This window comes from Xyrauchen texanus, chromosome 1, assembly GCF_025860055.1.
Source record: "Xyrauchen texanus isolate HMW12.3.18 chromosome 1, RBS_HiC_50CHRs, whole genome shotgun sequence".
NCBI classification, from domain to species: domain Eukaryota; kingdom Metazoa; phylum Chordata; class Actinopteri; order Cypriniformes; family Catostomidae; genus Xyrauchen; species Xyrauchen texanus.
In genome coordinates this window covers 20,151,789-20,175,729 of record NC_068276.1, presented here as the reverse complement: position 1 = coordinate 20,175,729, position 23,941 = coordinate 20,151,789, and the positions used below count along the sequence as shown (strand labels likewise).

Sequence of the window (23,941 nt, the reverse complement as noted above, 5' to 3'; positions counted from 1 at the left end):
GACTAAGGCTCTTCTCCCCCGATCGCTCAGTTTGGCCGGTCGGCCAGCTCTAGGAAGAGTCCTGGTGGTTCCAAACTTCTTCCATTTATGGATGATGGAGGCCACTGTGCTAATTGGGACCTTCAATGCTGCAGAAATGTTTCTGTACCCTTCCCCAGATCTGTGCCTCGATACAATCCTGTCTTGGAGGTCTACAGACAATTCCTTGGATTTCGTGGCTTGGTTTGTGCTCTGACATGCACTGTTAACTGTGGGACCTTATATAGACAGGTGTGTGCCTATCCAAATCATGTCCAATCAACTAAATTCACCACAGGTGGACTACAATCAAGTTGTAGAAACATCTCAAGGATGATCAGTGGAAACAGGATGCACCTGAGCTCAATTTTGAGTGTCATGGCAAAGGCTGTGAATACTTATGTACATGTGATTTTTACGGTTTTTATTTTTAATACATTTGCAAAGATTTCAAACAAACTACTTTCATGTTGTCATTATGAGGTATTGTTTGTAGAATTTTGAGGAAAATAATGAATGGAATAAGGGTGTAACATAACAAAATGTGGAAAAAGTGAAGCGCTGTGAACACTTTCCGGATGCACTGTATATATATATACAAAGTAATATATATATATATATATTTAATATATTACTTTGTCTAAATAAAGAGAGAAATAAACCATTTCAATATTTTTGTAAAAATCAAATATCAATATTGCACATATCCACAACAACCAACAATTTTGCCTCTTATAAAATCTGGTAAATATTAGTGTCCTTGTTTACAAAGGAAGCAACCGTAAATATGACATCTGAGACATGATTTGAAAAGAAAAATAAAGAAAACAAAGCAAATATAATTTGTGAACAGAATCTTTATTTATTTATTTGTCATTTCCTGTCAAGCTTTGTGATTGCAATTTTGAGTGAAAATATTAAATTATTGTATTTAGGATTATTTAGGAACACTATCTATGAAAGTAGCCTTAACAAGACAAAGGTGTTTACAAATGTATTCCAAAAATGACAGAGGTGTTAAAAAGTACACAAGGTGTACATCATTTGAGATATTGAACACTATGGTGGAAATATTCACGATTTTCAGGGGGAAGAAAAAGAGAGACAAAAATTTAAAAATTCTCCCATGATGATTGCATGTCTATTGTTGGATAATATTAATAGACCAAGTAGACTAGTGAGGGTTTGAAAATTGGGTTTATTTTGTTATATAATGGAGTTTATTTTGTATAATTCCACAGGGACAGAATTTTTCATTGTTGAAGAAACACCTATGTACAGTATATACAATATTTAGTCTATGTATATCACCATGTGAGCAGTTAAAAGTAACCTTTCCTTTCTTGAGTGGTTTATATAAATTGTTATCTGTTTATTTTAACACTGCACGCCCAATTATTAGACAAATTGTATTCCTCGGGATTAATTTTATTGTTGAACAAACACAATGCTCTCAGTCTATGCAAAAATATACTGAACCTCAAACCTGAATGTTTAACAAAGATAAAGTGAGTTTTGTCTTTCTCAGGGGAATATATAAGTGTGCACAATTATTAGGCAACTAAATTACAAAAATAATTTCTCCCAACTCAATTGCTTATTCTCAATTTTTGGAGTAGGTGCAACAAATAAGTAACAAAAAATGACAACTAAATAACATTTTTGGCCTTTCATAAATATTCAGTGACCAATATAGCCACCTTTCTTTTCAATAACTGCCATGAGCCTTCCATACATGGAGTCTGTCAGTTTCTTGATCTGTTCACGATCAACTTTCACTGAGGCAGCAATCACAGCCTCACAAATGCTGTTCAAAGAGGTCTATTGTCTTCTCTCACTGAAAATCTCACATTTGAGAAGTTCTGAATAGGATTTTAGTCAGGTGAGGAAGGGGGCTAAATCATTATTTGGGCATATTTGAGGTCCTTACTGGCTAGCCAAGCAGTGGCTTATTTGGATGCATGTGAGGGAGCCTTGTCCTGCATAAGGATTATGGCCTTCTTGAATACGGAGGACTTCTTCCTGTACCACTGCTTGAAGAAAGTGCTTACCAGATACTGGCAGCAGGTTTGGGAGTTGAGATTCAGTCCATCTTCAACTCAAAAAGGTCCAACTACCGCATCCTTAATGATAGCAGCCCATTCCAGTACCCCTCCTCCACTTTGCTACTCAAAGTGGTGCCCTGTGTCCATTAGTGATCCAGCCGTGGGCCCATCCATCTGGTCCATCAAGAGTCACTCTCATCTGTCCATAAAACCTTTGAAAAATCTGTTTTCATGTTTTTCTTTGCCCAATCTTGACACTTCAACTTGTGAATCTTATTCATTGGTGGTCGTGTTTCAGCCTTCTTGACCATGGCCATGTCTCTGAGCACTTGATACCTTGTACTTCTGGACACTCCAGGTAGGTTGCAGATCTGGAATATGGTGGTACTGGAGGATAATGGGTACCTGGTAGCTTCACGTTTAATTCTTCTCAAGTCTTTTGCAGTTAATTCGTGCCTTTTCTTCTCCATGCGATTTTTGCGCCCCAGTTGACTATTCGCAACAAAACGTTTGATTGTCCGGTGGTCACGCCAAAATAGTTGAACTATTTCAAGAATGTTGCATCTGACTTAAAGGTAATGAATCTGCCTATTATAATTATGCACACCTTGATATAAGGTGTTAGTCCCTTTTGTCACACCCTCCCTCATTACACAAATACGTACCACCTAAAAATTATTGAATCCAATAAGCATTCAAGTTGATTCGGTTTGGAGTTGGAAAATGTGCATAGAAGTTATGATAAAATCAGAATACTCGCCCAATAATTGGGCACGCGGTGTGAATAGACCTATATTCCAAGCATTTGAAATAACCAGTCGAAAACATTAGAAAGGACTTTTATTGCGAATTTAACAGATATTTTCACTCATTAGCACATTTAAAACATGGATGATTTCAATTTCAAATGATATTTTCACAAATCTGATATAGGATGGCTGGTTGATTAACAATTCTTCATGATTAATCAGAGATAAAAAAAAATGCATGTACACCACATGAAAAACAGGGCAAACAGCTGGAATCTTAATTGAACAGTAATGCTTTGCACTAGCATCGTAATCTGCACATAATTGGTAATATTGGGGCCTTTACCTTTGAAACTCGATTTATGTTTTTGGACGGGGGGTGGGGGGCGATGGTTAGTGTAGTGAGTAGTGGAGGAGTCTGGCAAAGTCTTCTTAGGAGACAAAAGTTGTCAATGACCACACAGACACTGCGTCTGAAGCATCTGCTGGCAATGTCTGTTTCTTCTATTAAATGCAATTGCAATGATCTCTAGAAACAAAATAACTTTTAGGATAATATTTACAGGTATTTGTCCTAAAAAAAACAAAAAACAAACAAACAACAAAAACATCACAGGGCAATGTGGCATTAGCTAAGACAAAAGTAATTTAGTGCCAAGAGGTGGGCCATTTGTTGTATCCTTGATCCAGCCAAAACTGAATGCATCACAACTTCTAAAGCAATCGATGATGAGTAACCAAGAAACACCTGCAGAGAGGAGAGACCATTAAACTGTTAATCATTAAGTTATCAATTCTTTGGACTGACATGTGGCCATACTCCTACGTTGCCAACATTAATTGATGTAAGACCTTTAATAGGTAAACAAGTTCTTGTATGATTAATTTGAAAATTATAATGTCAATCAACTTTCTGACAGCTAGTATTTATGAACAAATGTGGGCTGTAACATATATATCCTCTACATTAAGCTGGACCATAATAATTGATGAACATTTGATGAAAAATTATGACATAAGAAATAAATTCTAATTACTATCCTTCCGCTAGACTTCCATTGTATTGATTACTATAACTAACTGCTATTTGACAACGTACTTTCAGTTTATGAAACTTTGCTCTCACCTCATGTACTACTAATAAGATCTCACCTTAGTGTACACAGGTATTAGGTTAGTAAGCATAGCGCGCCCGCTCGGCATATGGATCCCGCGGTATGTCATACACAGAACTCCTGGGAAGCGAAGAGACTGGGGAGAGGCGCAATCGCTCATACGCGTATCCCTCTGACTCAAGAGGAACTCGCCGGATCGGGCTCCGGTCACGGGCATAGTATGAAGAGGCAGGAGCTGGAGGAGGGGGCAGGGGACAGCGCTCATAAGGGTCTCTCACGACCGGTGATGAAGACGGGGGAGGAGGGACAGGAGGTGGAACTGCGAGTCTATCTTCAAAATAACTGGTTCCATACGGACGTGCCCGATACTTCTCGTAGAAGTCCACCACCCCATACGGATCTCTTTCCTCATAGGGCGGTCTGCGTATTGGGTACGCAGGCAATGCACCGCCATAGCCCATGCTCCCATACGCAGCCTCACTGCCATACGCCGGGGCTATGCTATTATCCGCGCCAATGCCGTAGCCCGCTGGCATACCATAATTCATTGCGCTCTCAAAACCTGCACCCCTTCCATACCCAGGGACACCATACCCTGCTCCCCTGGAGAAGCCATGTGAGGATGCGAAGTTGCCACCACAGCCTGGCTCGCCACTGAAGCCACGATGAAAACCCCGGCCGCCACGATCGCCAACCCCACCAAACCTGAGGGGCCCATATCCTGCAGAGTCTGGGCCCTGTCGATAGGAGCCGTTCTGGTCCAATGGGCATTCTTTGGACCAGTGGCCTTCCTGCCCGCACCGATAACAACCCGTTCTCTCTCCCATTCCCGGCGCGGTACGCAGGCGGCTAGTTGAAAGCTTCACGCTCATCAGTTTGCCTTAAGGAAAAGAAACACGTAAGAAAATTTGCCATGATATTTCTATTTAACTTCTTTCGCATATACACGGAGAAAATGTTCACAAGCAGCCATAAATTTAGACTTTCGTTCCAACACAGCTATCAATAATCCCCCACAATTGGAGTTCAATTGTATAATTTAAAGTCAATGTGAAACGCCGTTCGCAACCTATTTTATTAATGTAATCAGACTCATTTCTAAGTGTGAAAAATTTTCATTGAGCAAAAAAAGTAGGGCAGAACTTGATTTTATCAATGAAAAGTTGCCATTACTTAACAGAAAGGACTGAGTTGGTTGAAAATGTATAGGGATATGTAATGTCGCCGAAAATAAATGTTCAAAGGGAGAGCAAGTTATTTTACTTTGATAAAACATTACAAAGACAAAACTTTTCTTAATTTGGAATAGCATGCACCAAGTGAATCTTGCACACTAATATTCTGATTTCACGTTGACTGTGTGGAAAAAATCTGTATCAATTGCCTTTTTAGGATGAAATGTATTTAACTGAGTATTGGTTTCAATGGATATGGCTTATACGGACCTGGGACAAAACTATCGAAGAGCTAAATGGACATCCCCTAGTCTAGTGGATCCATAAACAAGACTAACAGCAGTCCTCCACTCCTCACTTACCACTTTTTCTACTTACCAACTTGTAATGAGACTCACTTTTGGTACAAATATGACAAGATAAAAAACTATTTGGGCTACATTAGGCAAAGTGCCATACTGGTTCACCTTGGAAGGCTGTGTTGTCCAAGCCACTGATGGCCTCCATAGCATCTTCCACTCGCTCCATGTGAACAAATGCATAATCCTTGACTATGTCACACTCAACCACAGGACCATACTCCTCAAACTTGGCCCTAAGTTCTTGGTTGGTGCAGTTACTGCTGATGTTGCCGACATGAAGTTTTGTAGAGGTCTTGGGTTTCCCTTTGCTCATCTCCACGTTCATGGCCAAACCGTTCAGCATGTAATGGTGAAGATTTCGAATAGCTTCGTCTGCCTCTGCTTTGTCATCCATATGCACAAAGCCGAAATTTTTCACTACGTCACACTCTGAGATCTTGCCATACTGAGAGAATAGGGAGCGGATATCATCCGCTGTAGTGTCCGGTGAGAGGTTCCCCACGAAGATTTTCACCATTGTAGTAATACAATTTCAAATATCAGGCCCTGTTACGAGAGAAATGTATTGATGGTACATTACGTATGTAATTGGGTCAATGATGTGACACACCTTTTTTGTCTATATCTATGAAGTTATTCAAATACACATTACAAATGCGAATCACACAAAACAATTACTTGAAAACGTCTTGGTTACGTACATAACCCTGACGGTTCCCTGAGATGAAGGGAACAAGACATTGGGTTTATTAATGCATATGAGGACTGCCTCCAAACACAAACTATTTGAAACCTCTCTACAATAACGGCAATATTATAATATTGGCTATGGTGTTTGAATCCCGCCTGTTTTGGCGCGAAACTGACCGCTATAAAAACAGGTGCACAGACACCATTTCCTCAGAACTTCTGACTGAGAACAAGGAGCGCATCACTCATGCCTTAAGAACCCTGAGCCTTGTGGTGCGGCTAGCGTTCGCAATGTCTCGTTCCATTCGTCTCAGGGAACTGAGGTTACGTACGTAACAGAGACGTTCCCTTATGACTCAGTCCACTTGACATTGCATTTATTAACATATATAGGGAACATCATCCGATCATGCCACACTACGCAACATAACATCCCAGAGAGGAAACATAGCGGCGCAGTCTTATGGGACGGCGACCGACATGAGCATGCCGCAGTGAGTGATCCTCATGATGGCCAGGAGGAGAGCACTCATAATGAATATATGAACTATATATACACTCATATATTATGACTCCTTATGAACCCAGTCGGGAAGGGAGTTCATTTATAATAAAGTGCTTGTTAATTTATGGAATTGTAACGGCCTGAATCCAGGCAATTGTGCAAATGATGGGGAGCCCCTACTTAGAGGGAAGGGCATAAGTATATATATATATATATATATATATATATATATAAGCTTTTTGTTTTGTCTTATCAATGATTAACTGTTCTGCCACAAGAATGTAATGTTTTTTAATTATCTGATATTATTTATATATATATATATATATATATATATATATATATATATATATATATATATATATATATTAGGGCTGTCGATTTCATTTTTCATTACAAATAACGCGTACAAATTTTTTACGCAATTAATCGCAATGCCCCTGGACTGTAATAAGGAAGATTCCTGAGAAATGCAAGCTTGTAGTACCACCTGTTTACTCCAGAGGGCAGTAATTGAAATTTCAGCTGTGGCAACGCACAGTTTATACAGTGAAGAAAACAACCATCCAGCAGATAGCACAATACAAACATGCGTTACGTTCTTGCGTTCAAAACCACTTGATGGAGCGCAAATTTGAACTAAGTGGAAGAAGGCCTGAAGGTGAACCAACTGCGCTTTGAAGGGTGTGGTCAGAACCTTAGGTACATAGCCTTTTCTGGGTTTGACAATGGCCAAACTCTACATGAATTGTGACTGATAATACATGCATGCCACCTACCCGTTTTATTGAGGCCAGAGCCAGCAATAGTGCGGTCTTAATGGAGAGCATGCGCAAATCAACAGAGTCCAAAGGCTCGACGGGGGCCTTGCGAGAGCTTTTAGGACTAAAGTTAAGTCCCAAGTCGGGATTGTAACTAGATGAGGTGGGTTTAATCATCTTGCTCCTTTAAGGAACTTTACAATGAAATCATGCTTGCCAATAGAGGTGCCGGTTTTATGTGTGTGATACGCAGATATAGTTGCCACATACATTTGAGCATTGACGGGGTGAGTCCTGTGTCTAATTGCTCTTGAAGAAATATTAGAATTTCATGTATGGGGCAGTTTACTGGGTCCTTGCTGTGTAAGTGGCACCAATCAGTGAACACCTTCCATTTTAGTGCATAGAGGCATCTTTTGTACGGTGCTTTGTCTTGTAAAATGGTGTTCATGACTGAACGCGTCAGTTCTGGTGCTTGTAGTGCGCTCCGTTCAGGGGCCACACATGCAGGTTCCACAGCTGGGGCTTCCAGATTGTGCCTTGCACCTGAGAGGGGAGATCCCTCCTCGGTGGTATTTCCCATCGTGAGCTGTACAGCATCTCCAAAATTTTTGGAAACCATGGCTGGTGGGGCCATTTCGGTGCAACTAATAGAACCGTTTCCTCGTCCTCTCGGACTTTGCATATGACAGAGTGGATACATTGGGCATTCTCCACTGAGGCAAATAGATCAATTTCTGCTTTGCCGAATATTCCCAAATCCACAGTGCATTCTGAGGATGAAGTATCCATTTGCCCGGTATCACAACTTAGTGTGACAGTAGGCCCGTTCCGTAATTCAGGTGGCCTGGGACATGTGTCACTCTCAGGGAGAGATGATGCTCGCTCCATAGGAGGAGGTGATTCTCGACATTGGCGGTGAATGAATTCCATGTTGGCTGTTTAAATATGCCACAACTGTCATGTTGACTTAGCAAACCAGGACATGACAGCTCCCTTTTTCTGACTGAAAGCATTTAAGTCTAGAATTACAGCTGATAGCTCTAAGCGGTTGATGTGCCACGCCCTCCTGGCACCTGTCCAGGTGCCAAAAGTTAGGCGCCCACTGCACACCGCCCCCCAAGCCTGTGTTGGAAGCATCTGTGGTCACCACTTTCTGCCTGACAACTTGGGACTTCGAGTACCAGAGGGGACAGTGGGCATTCTCCACTGAGGCAAATAGATTGATATCTATTTGATGTCGCTGCTACAAGTCCCAATGCTTTCTGAAACATGTTTCAGTGGAAATGTTCTCCCCAGTTTGAACTGAGACGGACACTGTAGAATGGCTGAAGCAGTAACAGCTGAAGGTAGTTCAAGATGCATACGCCGCTCAGTCTCAGGGGCGAGAACCGCACCAATGCGCTTTGTGAATGTGCAAGGTGCCAAAGACATTTATATGCTGTTCCCTTGAACGTGAATCTCAAAAACATCCTGTGATGTCATACAATTTGGATGTGAAAGTGTGCATCCTTCAGATCTATCAACGCAAACAAATCGTGTGGGCATATATGCGATAAGATCCGTTTCTGAGTAAGCATTTTGAGTAGGCACTTTATTAGTGTGAAATTTATATGTCTCAGATCCATTGGCCAAAAGCCCACCATCTTTCATTGGAACAAGAATATAATGGCTGTAAAAAAAAAAAAAAGAATTTTGTGCTTTAAAATTTCACAATCTCTAACGCGTTTATCATGAGACTGTGTATTTCGGCTCGTAACACTGGCTCGTCTTCGGACGAAACCGTGGAAGACAGAACGCCATTGAAACAGGGAGGCCGGTGTGCAAAATTGGATTGTATAACCATAATTTTTGCACCCATTCTGAAATACTCGTTAGGGCTCGCAGCGTAATGGGAAAGAGGACGATTTGGTTTGCTCACCGTATGATATGATGCGATGCTTACTATAGGGAAGTGGTTGCGCATAATGTGTGTGCTCAGAATGCTTTTGCTGCAGGTGCTGATACGCAGGTGCCTGTGAGGCAGCAGGTATGGCCTTTTAGTCGGGCGCCGACTCGAAACCGAGTGAGGGCAAACCGGCTTTTATATACTCCGTTTAGGCATAAAGTGTCTCATAGCCTGTGACTGCTGCTGAATTGTGACATAACGCTCAGCAAACGTATTCACAGAGCCACCAAAAGCCTGGCTGGAGACACAGGAGCATCCAAAAGAGTGGCTTTTGGCTTATCACTCATTTCTGCTCTGGAGCACCGCCATTGTGTGGAGTGCTGATCCAGCTTGTTCTGCTGCTGAGTAAACATTTCCCGCCAGTGCGGACATTTGTCGACATGGTTTGGAAGGATGTACGTTACGCGCTGGGCAGAGGTGTGCCGCTACCGCCTCCTCCACAGGGGGTAATTGGGCATAACCGTTTTCTTTCCCATGATCCACTTTAAAGAGGATGGCGTCACTGCGCGAGCGCACCATATAAGGTCTCGCGCCAAGACTTGGATAGTTCGTTATGAACTTCGGGGAAGAATTGTGCGGGATGCTGCATTTGAAAGCGTCCGGAGTGCTGGAACCATTCATCGAGGCAAGACTGTTCAGGTTCCTCTGGGGTAGACCAGTCAGGGTGAAGCTCTTCGACCACCCTTTTAAGGATGCAGAGTATCTCCTTGTCAGTGGCACATGCACATTCCTCGCCCGCGTTGGGGGGAGGGGCGGCAGCATCATCCACCCACCACTCGCCTGATGCAGCGAGAGATATTGACATCGTCATCATCCCCAGCATCAGATCCGCCAAACGAGACAAGGCCCCACGCTCCTTCAGAGGGCCGGAGCTTGTCTCACTCCTAGCGTATTGGGAAACATGCGCTTCGTGGAGATTGAGGGGTTCGTGCTGGGACAAAATCCACCTCAAATTCATCTTGCTTGATCTTGCGGCCCCGCCGTGCCTCCTCGTGTGAACCCTCAGGTATCACAGAAGAGGCGGATGGGAGGGCGCGAGAGGCTGAATCGTTACTCGGAACGAGGGCGATTCATGAGAGAAGCGAAATGTGACTCATGTCCTCACAGTGAGGACAGTCTCTCTCCATGACAGTAGACTCTGCGTGGGCACAGCCCAGACAGAAAACGCAGCTCTCATGCTTGTCTGACAGCGGGATGAGTCTCTTGCACAAGGAACACTTACGGAACGATATCTTGAAAAAGACACGAACACGTAAATGACTCATTTAGATATTATATAAATATATTTATATAATTTATATTTATTTCACACAAATACAGTTGCTTTTTAAAAGGATACTCTACACCTGCAAATGTGCTGAGGAGAATCAGGATGCTGAGGTCCGTTCACCAGCGAAGTGGCTAGACGGAGTGATGTTTGCCGGAGCACCGCAGGGGAGCAGAGTCTTCTCCCTGCCGTGAAGATTCCGTCTGCTGACTCGCATGTATCGGCGGCGAAGGTAGAGGCTTCGAGACAAGAGTTGATCGCTGTCTTGAAGAAACTCTGAGGAAATGGTGTCTGTGCACCTGTTTTTATAGCGGTCAGTTTCAGCCAAAACAGGAGGGGCTCAAACACCATAACCAATATTACAATATTGGCATTATTGTAGAGAGGTTTCAAATAGGTTGTTTATGAAGGCTCTCACCCCATATGCGTTAATACGCAATGTCAGGTGGCTGAGTAAGGGAACACCTCTACTATGATGAACTTTTGATATTATTATTTTATTTTTGTCTCGTTAAAAGCTGAATTTTAAGAAATGTTGATTTAAGAAGTTTGGAATAATCTTTTTATTATTATTATTTAATAATAAAGACCAAATGGGTAACATTATACTGTTGTGAAAGTAAAACAAAACAGAGTGGACCCTTTTAGACCCACATGACTTTTTCAGTAGTATATGAAGAAAAAAATATATAGTTTGTCATTTTCATGAAAGGCACATTTTAAGTCAAATGGACTAACCCTAATAAAACATTGATATTTGTTACTACAATTTTTAACAAATTAAAAATGTATATATAGTTTTGTACACTCACGTGTAAATAATCATTTTCACATTCATGAAACGAACATGGACACAAATAGTACATTTCTAAAAATAAATATAGAGAAAATAAAAATCATACGTTTTTTAATATAGGTTTTAAAACATGATCATTTTCCTCATCTCCGACTATCTTAATTTGTCATCGACCAAAGTATAATAGTATATGGCAAATCAGCCAGACTAAAAGATTGCATTAATTTATATATAATTTCAAAATATTGGGGAAAACGAGGTGCACGCGGGAGCACTGCATGGGAGAACAATAGAAATACACTCAACATAAATGCCGTGCACTGATTAATGAGCTGCATGCCACAGAACTACCAAATCTGCAATATTAATACATCAAAACCAAAAATCGCATGTACCATTACAGAAACTATTGCATTAATTTGACTTGCTTGATATACAGCAAGTACGCTAGCACTGCAACTAGCTTAGCAGTGACACAAAACACTGAAGTCAACGAGGAAAAACACTAATTACACGCCTTTGCAAAATACCGACATAATTAAAATACAGGCCTGAGGTTATTGCGATATTTTTTTTGCATTGTTATGGATGCTATGACATACCTTTTCAGTGTTTGCAGGAGCCGGCGTGAGGTGAAATGGCGTCACACTCGCGTCGGATCAAAGCGAGGCTGGTTGGAGAATGGAAAGGGGTCTGCCCATCCCCTTTTCTGTTCTCCATCCTAAAATAATCGTGTAATAACTGGCTGCTGCAGCCTTCAGATACTCTAAAGCATCACGTAGTGTATAACTATAAATGCAACAAAACAAATACACGCAAGCCCTTTCAAAATAATGTGTTAAAAAAAATAAGGGGGGTTGGTTGTACATTATTCATGTTTAACTCAAATAAAAGGAAATACTTTACGATTGAGACGCAGACATGTTGTCACCAAAATATTGGTTTATTACAAAAGATAATTGATAAAACACACTCCTGACTTCTGTAGGAATTAAACAAACTACAGAAAATCAAATTTATAAACATTTTTCACAGAGCTTCCCAAGGCACCCATAGAAAAGAAACGCCAGCAGCCTCAAAAGTGAATGGAGCCCTGAGTGACAGTTGGTCAGCACATATGCTCATGCATTCCCACTTTATTCCCACGTACAGTCCACAATTCCATCTTCATACATGAAGGTGCTTCTGACAACCTAAATATTCCTGACAAGAAGTCATTGACGAATACAGAATAGAAGACCATTCAGTGCGCATCCCTCTGAAATCAGGTACATGTTGTTCACCTATATCACATGAGCTGCCCAACAACTTTAGGTTATACATTAAATCACATAGTTTGAAATGACTAATACATCTGTCAGGGGGTTACAATCAAAACTCCAAAACGTATGTAGCCAAAGTCCCAAATCTAGGCTAAACACAAAACAAAAACTTACATGCATTGGAAGGAGCAAAAGTTGTCTCTCCTGTTGAACGTACCTAGTAGATACAGCACAACTACCAATTCAACAAGCGTCATCTTTGAGCAAATGCAAAACATGCCATTAAAAACAAAAAAAAAGCTGTAATGAATGGGAATAAAAGATATAATGGAATGTTGATTTTCCCATCAAGTTTTTTTTTTTTTCAGCTGTAGGATTAATTACAGATTGCCACTCCCTCCTTATACACAATTTGACATTAATCTCCAAATTAACCCGATTGTCCTCACAAAACATAAATCGAGGTTACCAAAATGAAAATCACAGAACTAAGGTGGCAAGCGGACCCAACAGCTTGAGATAAATCTAAGCATTACAAGTCAAATGTGAATAACAGAGGACAGAAATAGACTGAAAAAATACAACTCAAAACATCATGTTTAATTGCAATTAATAGCAGTGTTTAAAAACTATACTTCGATTAGACACGGCTCCTTACCTCTGGACAAAATTGAATGGCAAAACCCAAAATCAACAAATATTGCAGGCATACGTGGATGAAACTGACTCCATGGGAAAGAGGAAATTAAATGGTAGTTTTTTTATGTGGGTAAAATAATATTAATGTGCAGAGATAAGCATACTGATCAATACATTTGCCTTCTCAATCCTGCATCTTTTAAATCCAGCACAGCGTCTTCGTGGTAATATCATGTAGGTGGAGGGAAAGTCTCGTGACTTGAAAAAACCTAAAAAGGAGAACAAATATTTTAAGAGGGGAAACATTTTACAGGCAACATCAGACATTTCCACCTTGTAACACGAGTAAAGCGGCTGCTCTTACAGACTGATCTGATCCACTCACTGAAATGCCTGTCAGTAGGACTGTCACGATTATGAAATGTAGCTGACGATTAATTGTCAAACAAATAGTTGCGATTATGATGATTATCATGATTAACTGTCATATTTCTTAAGATCTTAAGTAATTTGTACATATTTAACTTTAAATACATAATCCAAATAATACAATTGGGATAAAAGATTTCCTTTTACGGCTTTAAAACTACATGATTGACATTAAAATGTTTTAGATATCAAAATATTTCTAAATTCTTAAAATATGTCTCTTTTGTCAATTTTACATTTACACTGTTGTTTTTGGTACTTTATATATTATTAGAGCTGGGAAATAAAATTGCGGAAAATGGAGATTTTCTTTCCGCAACTAATGTAGTATCCTAACCACACCTTCGCAAGATAGGAGAAAGGTGTCTTAAGTTGCTACTGGCAGGGTACTCGGCCTTGCATTTTGTTAGGAATAGGGTGAGATTGGGATCATGGCACCTGTTGCTGTCTGTAAAAAACCCTGGGCACCCTTGTACAATGGGCGAAACTTCACTGATATTTTCCCTACTTTCTGTGGCTAATTGGGATACATACATTTTCAGGAGGTACACGCTCGACACGACTGCACATCCTAGCCCATAAACTAATTGTGTGGAGCAGAGCATGTTTCGTCATATACAACACATGTCCCAGGTATTACATACATGGGAGCGGATTTACTGCATGGAGACGTCGCATGAATCAGGCATAACGGGTAAACTGCTGTAGCTCTTCGCATCGCCTGTAAATGTGCAACTGCCAGTTTCAAAAGTGGAACCGCGAAAGAGTGTGCGAGTGATTGCATTGCCGTTCAGCAAGCTGCAGAGATGTATGCTAGACTGAACCGCATCCAGACAAAAATAATAATTTTGAGATTTTAAACTTCAGCAAATTAAACTTCAGCCTTCAATATGTTTTATGTATGTATACTGTATATAGTGTCTTAGATTGCATTGGCAATTATTAAAGTCTACTGGAAAAAGCCAAAGGATTTTGCTCTTAAAAATGTTTTCTCACTATATAACAATAACCCTAAGCTGTCAGCACATCGACTAATTTTACGTCATGTACTGTATACATATACTTGTATCAAAGATTAAAACCTGCAGAATTGTCTAAAAAAAAAAAAAAAATACATCCTGAAAATTCAAACTTAATTATTTTCCTCATTTTAATTAAATGACTAACCCATTTATTGAGAGTTCAAGACCAAGATTTTTTTTACGTTTGTTGTAATGCATCATGTACAATAATTTATAATTACAGAAATTGTGTGGTTATATTTAGATATATATATATATATATATATATATATCTCTATGATTAAACACACAAAATTAATATTTTCATTATATTTATATAATAGAATGTTGTTAAATTTAGCTATAGTAAAATATTACTCTAAATTTCCATCACTTTGATTGTAATGCTCTTTGAGAAAACCCTCAAGCCATTATTTCTCATGAAGCAAAACCTCTGAGATTTAATTTAATCATTTAATTACTCAGAAATAAACGTTCATCACCTCCTCTTTGTCACCACCTACGTTTCCATCCAAGAACTTTTTGTGAATAAAGTTTTAATTCATCTAAATTAAGCTGATTGTAAACGCACCAGAAGCGGTGAGAGAGCGTCAAAATTCGCTCTGGCTGCCTTGCCTTCAACGCTCGAAGACGCTCTGATGTAGTTGAAATAGGTGGCAACGTTTGTTCAGAATGCTTTGTTTTGTGAACTATATTTAAAGGGGCCGCAATTTAAACATCCAGACATGTCGACCATTTACTTTTTGCCAACCTATCACAAGTAGCGTATATCCTCATGAACTCTTTAAAATGTGAAAATAAGAAATCGATCGATGGCAGAAAGTAATTAAAATTAGTTGTTTGTTATCAAAATAAAATACATTTGTAATAATAACTGGTCTTGGTTGTTTTATATCCCTGTAAGCAAACAGGGACAGATCATATATTACTGGGAAACCCGCCACAGCAATAATCAGTTTCTCCTCCATTCTATCTTCGGAACTAATGTTTGGTGGGAACCAAAGTTTACACTGTTGTGTTCTCTAGACTACGCTAGAGCGGAGCACTTCTATATTACAATAGGTTGCCGCCGAACCAGGTCACAGCTCATTACCATGTTGACTGCACTTGAACTTTCATCTGACGCCCACACCGCCCAAGACTCGCTGCGCCACTTCTCGCCGCTGGCTGTCATTGAAAATGAATGACTTCCGGTCGATTTGACGCTCTCGCCGCCTCTGGTGTGAACGCACAGTTACAGCCCAATTCTATTTAATTATTGTTTAATTTACTTTTGAAAAAAAAAAAATCAAATAAATTACCAAACAAAAAATATATATATATTTTTAGACCTTTATATGCTTTTTCATTACACAAACTTAAATTAGCTTTCCCCTGTTCTGTAGATGAATAAAGTCGGCTGAATGATGTTCTCAGAATATTCTGCTCTTTTTTCAAGACTATAAACTATCAGAACTATTTGTCCAATGCTGAGTTTCAGAAAATGAGCTTTTGAACATTTTAAATATTTTAAATCTAACCCTCTTTACCTCGGATCACATTTACTGCTTCAGAAAATATACATTTGTATTATGAAGCTAAAATAAATTTTAGATAATCAAGTTCAGTTGGTTGTTAAAAGTTGCTGGAGAAATATGCGGGACATAATGCAGTTGGAATGGTGATGCTTTAGATTAATGATTGTTCAAAATACTGAATATCAGAATGTATCATATGTAAACCCTGATATTACACTGCATCAATGTTTCTTTAATAGCTGTGCACACCGCATATACAATTCGATTGATGGCCCTTATACTGAGATAGAAAGTTTCCACCACTACTTGGTGCAGGTTGCCAGCTTGAACAGGGCCATGACGATTTGCTTTCGGGTCAGAACCGGTGCCAACCTGCAATAGGTGCAACATCAGGACCAATATTAAAATCATATCAGAAGGGCAACTGCTCCATTTTGATTACAATTCCTCTTCTGATTGCTTTTATTTGTGAAATTAAAATGCTAGTAAACTGGCCAAATTTAATGAATTGTTTCAATAATCTTCCCATTTTACCAAAACTTTGGAGGGAAAAAATTAGGGGCATTTCTGAATGGCTTCAGGGCAGACTTCTTTTGCGCTAAACCAAAACCTGTACGACAAAGTTTTTTTTTTAGGCATGACATCATCACGCACAACCTTTTTATCGATAAAAAGGCCATTTGAATGGAAACGGACACAAGGCGGCTAATGTAAAAAAAAATGTCCGCATTTTCACTTTGTCGATATCAAAATGGTGCGAAAGGTGGATGGAAACTAGGCTACTGTGTCATCAACAATGTGTGAATGAACCCACTTTGGCCAGGAACATTTGCCATTACCCAATCGTTAAATTAAAAGTGAAACCTATCAACATTTACCTTTGTTTGTTTATATTTTTGTGCGAGTTTGGCATAAGCCTCTGCTGACGGCACAAGCATCAGAGCATTTCACGCGCTCTTCCGAACAGGAGCTGCTCTGGGTTGATTTCCGCGGAGCGGCTCAGTGGCGTTCTGTGTTCAATTGAATAACACACCAACGCATTGTTTGTGGAGTTTATATATTAGTTTAAAATTCTCTTATTTTAAAACGTGATTGGAATTTGAAGTGCATAATAAAATCGCGGCCATCTCAAATAACCGCGGTTAGATTACATAGCCTCAAGCAGATGATTATTTAATAATCGCGACAGGCCTACCTGTCAGAACACATTACGCTGACATATCTCATCAGGATCATCAATGTAACGACCCGCATTCGCTCACCTTTGCATGTGTGTGTGGCTTAGAATGCGTATCGAACCCGCTCGGTGTAGTTCTCCCTGGCTCGCGGCACAGCGTAAGATGAGCTCCTGGAGACCGGAGAAAGTCGCGAGCGCTCGTACGAGTAGCCTTCCGCACCGGCGCCCACACGTCTGATTGGGCTACGGTCCCGCGCGAAGTACGCCGATGCCGTGGTAGGTGGTGGCCCCAGAGGGCGTCGTTCATAGGGATCATGTCTGGGGGGAGCCAACCGCATCCTTGAGAGAGAAGAAGAAGAGGGAGGGGGAGGAGGAGGGGGAATAGAGAGAGGCCTATCCTCAAAAAAGCTAGAGCTAACCGGGCGAGCCCGAAACTTCTCATAATAATCAATGCTTCCATAGCGATCCCGATCAATTGTGGCCGACCTCACTGGATAGGCAGCCGGTGGCCTGCTGGGGTACCGATCTCGAGCATCTGCGCCATACTCGCCATAGCTGAGACGGCGGGTCATGGGTGGGGGAGGGGGGCGTGGCCCTGCTGTGTAACCTCTACTAGGAGGACCTCCAGGGCCACCCATGCCATAACTTGGCCCACCCCTCGGGGGACCTCTATTGCCGCGGAATCCCCCCATGCTTCCACCATAGCCACCATTCTGACCACGTCTGCAATCTTTGGACCAATGGCCCTGCTCCCCACAGACGAAACAGCCAGTTTGGTCTCCCATGCCGGGTGCTGTACGGAGCCGACTCGTGGACAGTTGTACTTTGACCAGCTTTCCTTTTGGGAGGAAGAGAACACGCAAAACAATGTAAAATTTTCTTCCGCTCACGTCACCGTATTAAAGAAAATCATTGCATCACAACAGCCAAAGATCACTTAACATCTAGTAGCAAAACTTGTAATGAAAGCAGGCAAGCAGTTTCAGTAAATGATGTGAAAAATTACCTTAATTCAAATGTAACTCCATACAGAAAACATTGTCTACTGCCAATTGTTTATATATATATATATAAAAAAAATATCAATGTAACAATTACAATAAATTAAAAGGGGAGTTCTATAATCTCCCCGTGTTCACTTCTACATTCAAAGAGTAAAATATAACCCTGGGTAAGCATGTTTTCCGCCGTCTTTTCTTATTGTTCACCTTGGAAGGCGGAGTTATCCAGCCCATTGACGGCCTCCATGGCATCCTCCATTCGCTCCATGTGTACGAAGGCATAGTCCTTGACTATGTCACACTCAACCACAGGGCCGTACTCCTCAAACTTGGTTCGAAGCTCCTCAGTGGTGCAGCCACTGCTGATGTTGCTCACATGCAGCTTGGTAGACCCCCTGGGTTTTCCTTTGCTCATCTCCACATTTATGGCTTGACCTTTCAGCTCGTGATGGTTGAGTTTTCGGATGGCCTCTTCGGCGTCCTGCTTACTTTCCATGTGCACGAAGCCGTAATTTTTCAGCACGTCGCACTCTTTAACTTTGCCATAGTCAGAGAAAAGAGAGCGCAGATCTTCCGCGGCCGTGCTTGAGGATAGGTTGCCAACAAAGATCTTAACCATCTTTATTGCCGTTTATGTCCTGGATAAAGGGAGCATAGTTGCGAAATGCACGTTATTTAAAACGACGTTTCTTTACATTACTGTTGTGCTGGCCTACACAGCAAGAGATGAAAACTGAAAGAACCCAATCCTAGAACTGATCATACGCGTAAGAAGTGTTTTACTTCAAGCTAAAAAAAAATAAATAAACACGCAGTGTCTAACACACTGATAAGATCTGATTAAAAGGAGTCAAATGGGAGCTCAATTACCGAACCTATTTTCAGCGGTTGGACTTGATGGCGCAGCTGAATTAACACGCTTTGCTAGGCCATGCCTCGCCGCTTCTCCGATGGGGTTTGAAGCATGATATCCGAATTACCGAAAAAACCCTCGCGTTTATTAGTTTCTCAGTACTTAACTATACATTTACGGGTTAGTTACACGACTTAGGAGCACCGGTGACCGTCGGATACTAGATCCGTAGGATACTGCGTCGGCCAAGCTAACTCAAATTAGCACAGCAGCATGATTACCCGAGCTGTGGTCGCCATGTTACGAGACAAACTATATTATAGATGTTTTTTAACGTTACAAACCGATTATGAAATCAAATGTATAACACGCGTGTAAATTGTTATGAAAGAATAGCATTGCCTTACCGTAGCGAGAACGCAACCTCACCGCCAGCGAGAGCAAAGATGAATGAAACATAAAATGGAGTCTCGCGCCTCCTCAACAGTCAACAGCACTTCCGGTCTACGGAAATCCACTTCGAGTTGAATAATTTGAAATTTTAGCATGTACTAAAGTTATTATAGAGGGAGACCATATTAAACACTGGTCACTGAAGTAAAGATCCACGTAAATACCGTAACGTGTTCTTTTATGTATTTATTTAATGTGTCGAAACATTCATGTTTCCTTGATTTTGTGCATTCAAATTCGAAAACGCACTCAATTTTTCAAATGTAAACCATGGCTGAGCTTCCAAAAAAGCTTCGTAAGGCTAAGTAGATCACAGAAGCAATTAGGGCCATTGTCCGATCAACTCAAGAAACGCAGCCACGGTCTGTGTATGTAATTTATACATTTTACACGATACTCGAATTACTGATAATGTGATAAAGTTAAGTTGCACTGTAGTTATTTATAAAAAAGGCGTATAGAACAACTTGAATCATTTTACCATCAAAGCTACTTTTAACCTCGCATATCACATATTTACAGCACAACTTCGTCTTTAAGCTTTAAATGCATACTTCCTGTAGTTTCTGTTTGTTCATCTGTGGTTGCTTTCGGTTTAATGCAGTCACGCATTCGTATGTATATTGTACATAAACTGTCACAGAAACCTTCCAGTTTTATTTATTTCCCATCTTCCAAGGGTTGTCCCAAAAACCAGGCCTTTACTAAAAAAAAGGAGTCATAATTGCCAAATATATATATTTTATTGCAAACTTCATACATGGAGGGGGAGAATGCATATAATTGTGCATGCATTTCAAACAGAACTTACCATTAAGATTCACCAGAGGTCATCATGAAGTGACACCAAATATTTGATATTATCAATTTAGATAAATGTCTGTACTCAGTGACTGAATGTCTGGGTGCCATTAGGTGAACAGCTGCACCATGAAACAATCAAGTTGGAGCAAGAAAAAAGGCATGCTGTGGTAAAGACATTTAATACATCAGAAGACTTACCTGGCTCAAATTAAACCTTTTTAAGATGAACCGCAAACAGTGAAAAAGGACCAATGATTGAAAACATTAAAAAGTCTATCCAACTAGTGATGTCAAAATGGCAATTCAAACTGACAGAATGTACACACAGACTAGGAATGGTAATACGAGTTATCATGGCGCTCGTTTAAATTTCGCCGCACAAGCAGTTCTGTGGCTGCAGAGCGATATACATCACCACAATAGTTTTAAGTTTTACTTTCATCTTTAAAAGTTTGGCAAGTAAAACGACGCACCCAAGTTCCAGTCTTTATTAAAAGGTTTTAATCAAGTGTTTTTATGAAAGAAAAACGGTACACAGTTCTTGAATCACTAGACTCTGCCATTAAAATCCAAACTAAAACACAATTCCACAAAAGCCAGTAAACTAAAAGTTTTATTGCAGCGGAGATATTTATACTTGCATGGCGCACGTGTATCTGCTCATTTCAGGCTTCAACAAAGGCCTAATAAAAACAATACAATGTATTGTGGGCTTTGTACCAAATCAAATTATTTGTAGCGCTCGTTACAGTTTAATAACAAACGATATGCTTAAAAGCATATATATATATATATAAAAAAAAAAAACATACAGAGTAACACAGAAATTTTAGTTGAAAGAAATTTTTGTATACGTTCCTTTAACAGGTTTGACCAAACCACCAAGTTAACCTATTTTTTGTGTAATCTTTACCTTTCAAAAACTAAAACACAAGCAGAACAAAAAGAAATGCAGAATTAACAATTTAGCATGAGAATGAATTTTATGCGTGTAAAAGCGTTTGTTTTATAGAATGTGCAGTCCGCGACAATTCTTCCACTATGGTGCGCAGGCGAACGAAACGCGCTCTGGCAGACAACGACGCATCGCATCACGGGCACCTGGAGACGACGACGATCTGGAATAATTTACACCTGGAAAGAGAGCAAATCACATGAGTCAAAAAGGTGCCACCTGTGATTACTGAAACGACAAGCCTAGTTAGAACATCTGTAAAACAGTTTATTTTGAATTAAGCGAAGTGAGATTTAGCTCACTGGACCACAAGGTCACTTAAATTTACAATCCAAACACTTCGATACGAAGGTCAGTGTAGTTTTAAAAGACTATAAAAAGTAATTAAAATATACGACCCAGAAACAATATACATACTGCTACTTGCGCATCCCTTACAGTACACTAGTACTGGACTGAACAGGGCAGTACTTGAACTCTTGGTTCTATATTAGAAGGATGCTTCAGAGCTTATTTGGGGGTTGCGAGACCCTATTCTCACCTTGGGTTACAAAAGCGCAGGAATTCACTTTAATACGCGTAACGCGCAGGAGGTGGAGGCGGCGCCCTCTCAGCATAGGGGTCTCTGGGTCGAGGCATGCTGTACATCGGGTTCCGAGACATGGAGAGAGGGGAGAGACGCGAGCGCTCGTACGAGTAACCGTCGCCTGCGGGTGCTGGAGGGGCAGGAGGAGCACGTCTGATAGGACTGCGGTCCCGGGCAAAGAATGAGGATGGAGGGGGTGGGAGGGGGCGTCGCTCATAGGGGTCAAGGCCATTGCCGCCCATTCGCTCTCTCATAACGGCGTTTGAGGGGGGCGGAGGGGGCATGCCACTAGGACGTCGTTCCTCATATGAGGATGCGCCATAAGGGCGAGCACGATACTTCTCATAATAGTCGACCACACCATAGCCATCACGATCATATGCAGGTGCTGCACGCTCTGGGTATGGGGGGCGTCTGGGGGGTGGTGGTGGTGGTGGAGGGGGGCCAGGGGGATAGCCAAAGCGACCTCTAGGAGGACCAGGTGGCTCGGGACGATCACCAGGGAAACGGGGTGGCCAATATCCTCGGTCTGGGGGGCCGAAGCCTTCGTCTTCATCCCCTCTTGGTCGACTCTTTGAAATCTGCACATGAATTCTTTTGCCTGTAAAATATGTGAAATTATTAAATTCTGTAAACAATGAACTGATGACTATTTAAGTTTGTGACTATTGTAATAAAGGCTTGGTTTCCTACCTTGAAACTCTGTATTGTCCAAGCCCTTGATGGCATCCATGGCCTCATCAGAATTGCACATGTGCACAAAGGCGAAGTTCTTGATGATCGCGCATTCACTAACAGTACCATACTCCTCGAACAATGCTTGGAGCTCTTCATTGGATCCCTTCTCCACATTGGCCACATGAAGCTTCACTGGGCCCTGGCTCTTGCCACGACTTGCTTCAACATTGATGGGTGTTCCATGCAGCTTGTACAAATGCAGGTTTCGGATGGCTTTTGTTGCACTTTTGCGATCATCCATGTGAACGAAGGCAAAGTTCTTGATGATGGCGCACTCTGTGACGTTTCCATATTGCGTAAACAGAGACTTTATTTCTTCTACTTCTGCCTGCTGAGGCAGGTTACCAATGAAGATCTTTACCATTTTGGTTGATGTGTTACAGAGCCTGAAAAATACAGAAAAGAATATACATTAAATTCAGTCTCCAGCAACACTAAATAAATAAGGGCTGCGTTAAAGGCATGGTTCAACAAAAAAAAACGTAATTCTCTCACTGCGTCACCCTTACCCCAGATGTGTATGACTTTCTTCTGCGGAACAACGGGTGATTTTTAGAAGAATATTTCAGTTCTGTTGGTCCTCACAACGCAAGTGAATGATGACCAGAACTCAGAAGGTGCAGAAAAGGCAGCATAAACGTAACCCATCAGACTAAACCAGTAGTAGTTTGATAGGTGTGGTTGAGAAACAGATTAATATTTAAGCCATTTTTACTATTACTGTTAGTCTAGTCACATTCTGGTGTTGAAGTGACTTTTTACGTTCAGCCACTTACTGGTTGGGGCTGGTCAAAGGTGAAGTTGATCGTTTCTCACCCACACAAATGTAACTACTGGATTCATAAGAATTACTTTTGCTGCCTTTGTCCTTTTTGGTCATTCTGAGATATCATCGCAATTCACTTGTATTATAAGTACCTACAGAGCCGATATATTCTTTATAACGTTTTCGTTTGTGTTCTGTAGAAGAAAAGTCATACAGATCTGTGATGGCATGATGTAAATTATAGTATTTTCATTTTGGTTAACTGTCCCTCAAGTCCTACGAGTTGTTAAAATCAACGCTGCAGTGAA

At 40.8% G+C, this 23,941-nt stretch overlaps 3 protein-coding genes across 6 annotated transcripts; all 3 read right to left on the bottom strand.

Moving 5' to 3' along the window:
• Positions 1 to 2,911: 2,911 nt before the first annotated feature.
• Positions 2,912 to 12,099, bottom strand: rbm4.1 (RNA binding motif protein 4.1). Of its 4 annotated transcripts, XM_052136620.1 has the most exons (4): positions 12,034 to 12,099; positions 5,570 to 6,010; positions 3,965 to 4,807; positions 3,428 to 3,560 (listed from the first exon to the last, which is right to left on the bottom strand). In XM_052136620.1, exons 2-3 carry the CDS (start codon positions 5,979 to 5,981, stop codon positions 3,987 to 3,989), a joined length of 1,233 nt encoding a protein of 410 aa, XP_051992580.1. In that variant the 5' UTR covers positions 5,982 to 6,010; positions 12,034 to 12,099; the 3' UTR covers positions 3,428 to 3,560; positions 3,965 to 3,986. The 4 variants fall into 4 exon arrangements, with proteins under 4 accessions (XP_051992565.1, XP_051992589.1, XP_051992571.1 ...); XM_052136605.1 differs by having other exon boundaries at positions 2,912 to 4,807; XM_052136629.1 differs by lacking the exon at positions 3,965 to 4,807 and having other exon boundaries at positions 2,912 to 3,560.
• A 260-nt stretch (positions 12,100 to 12,359) lies between these two features.
• On the bottom strand, positions 12,360 to 19,835 carry LOC127650974 (RNA-binding protein 4.1-like). The gene is made up of 4 exons (XM_052136661.1): positions 19,739 to 19,835; positions 18,686 to 19,116; positions 17,563 to 18,315; positions 12,360 to 13,601 (listed from the first exon to the last, which is right to left on the bottom strand). The coding sequence occupies exons 2-3, from the start codon at positions 19,095 to 19,097 to the stop codon at positions 17,582 to 17,584; spliced, it is 1,146 nt and encodes a 381-aa protein (XP_051992621.1). The 5' UTR covers positions 19,098 to 19,116; positions 19,739 to 19,835; the 3' UTR covers positions 12,360 to 13,601; positions 17,563 to 17,581.
• A 1,227-nt stretch (positions 19,836 to 21,062) lies between these two features.
• Positions 21,063 to 23,292, bottom strand: LOC127650981 (RNA-binding protein 4B-like). Its single transcript, XM_052136670.1, has 3 exons — positions 22,823 to 23,292; positions 22,085 to 22,730; positions 21,063 to 21,722 (listed from the first exon to the last, which is right to left on the bottom strand). Exons 1-2 carry the CDS (start codon positions 23,229 to 23,231, stop codon positions 22,114 to 22,116), a joined length of 1,026 nt encoding a protein of 341 aa, XP_051992630.1. The 5' UTR covers positions 23,232 to 23,292; the 3' UTR covers positions 21,063 to 21,722; positions 22,085 to 22,113.
• Positions 23,293 to 23,941: the final 649 nt, after the last annotated feature.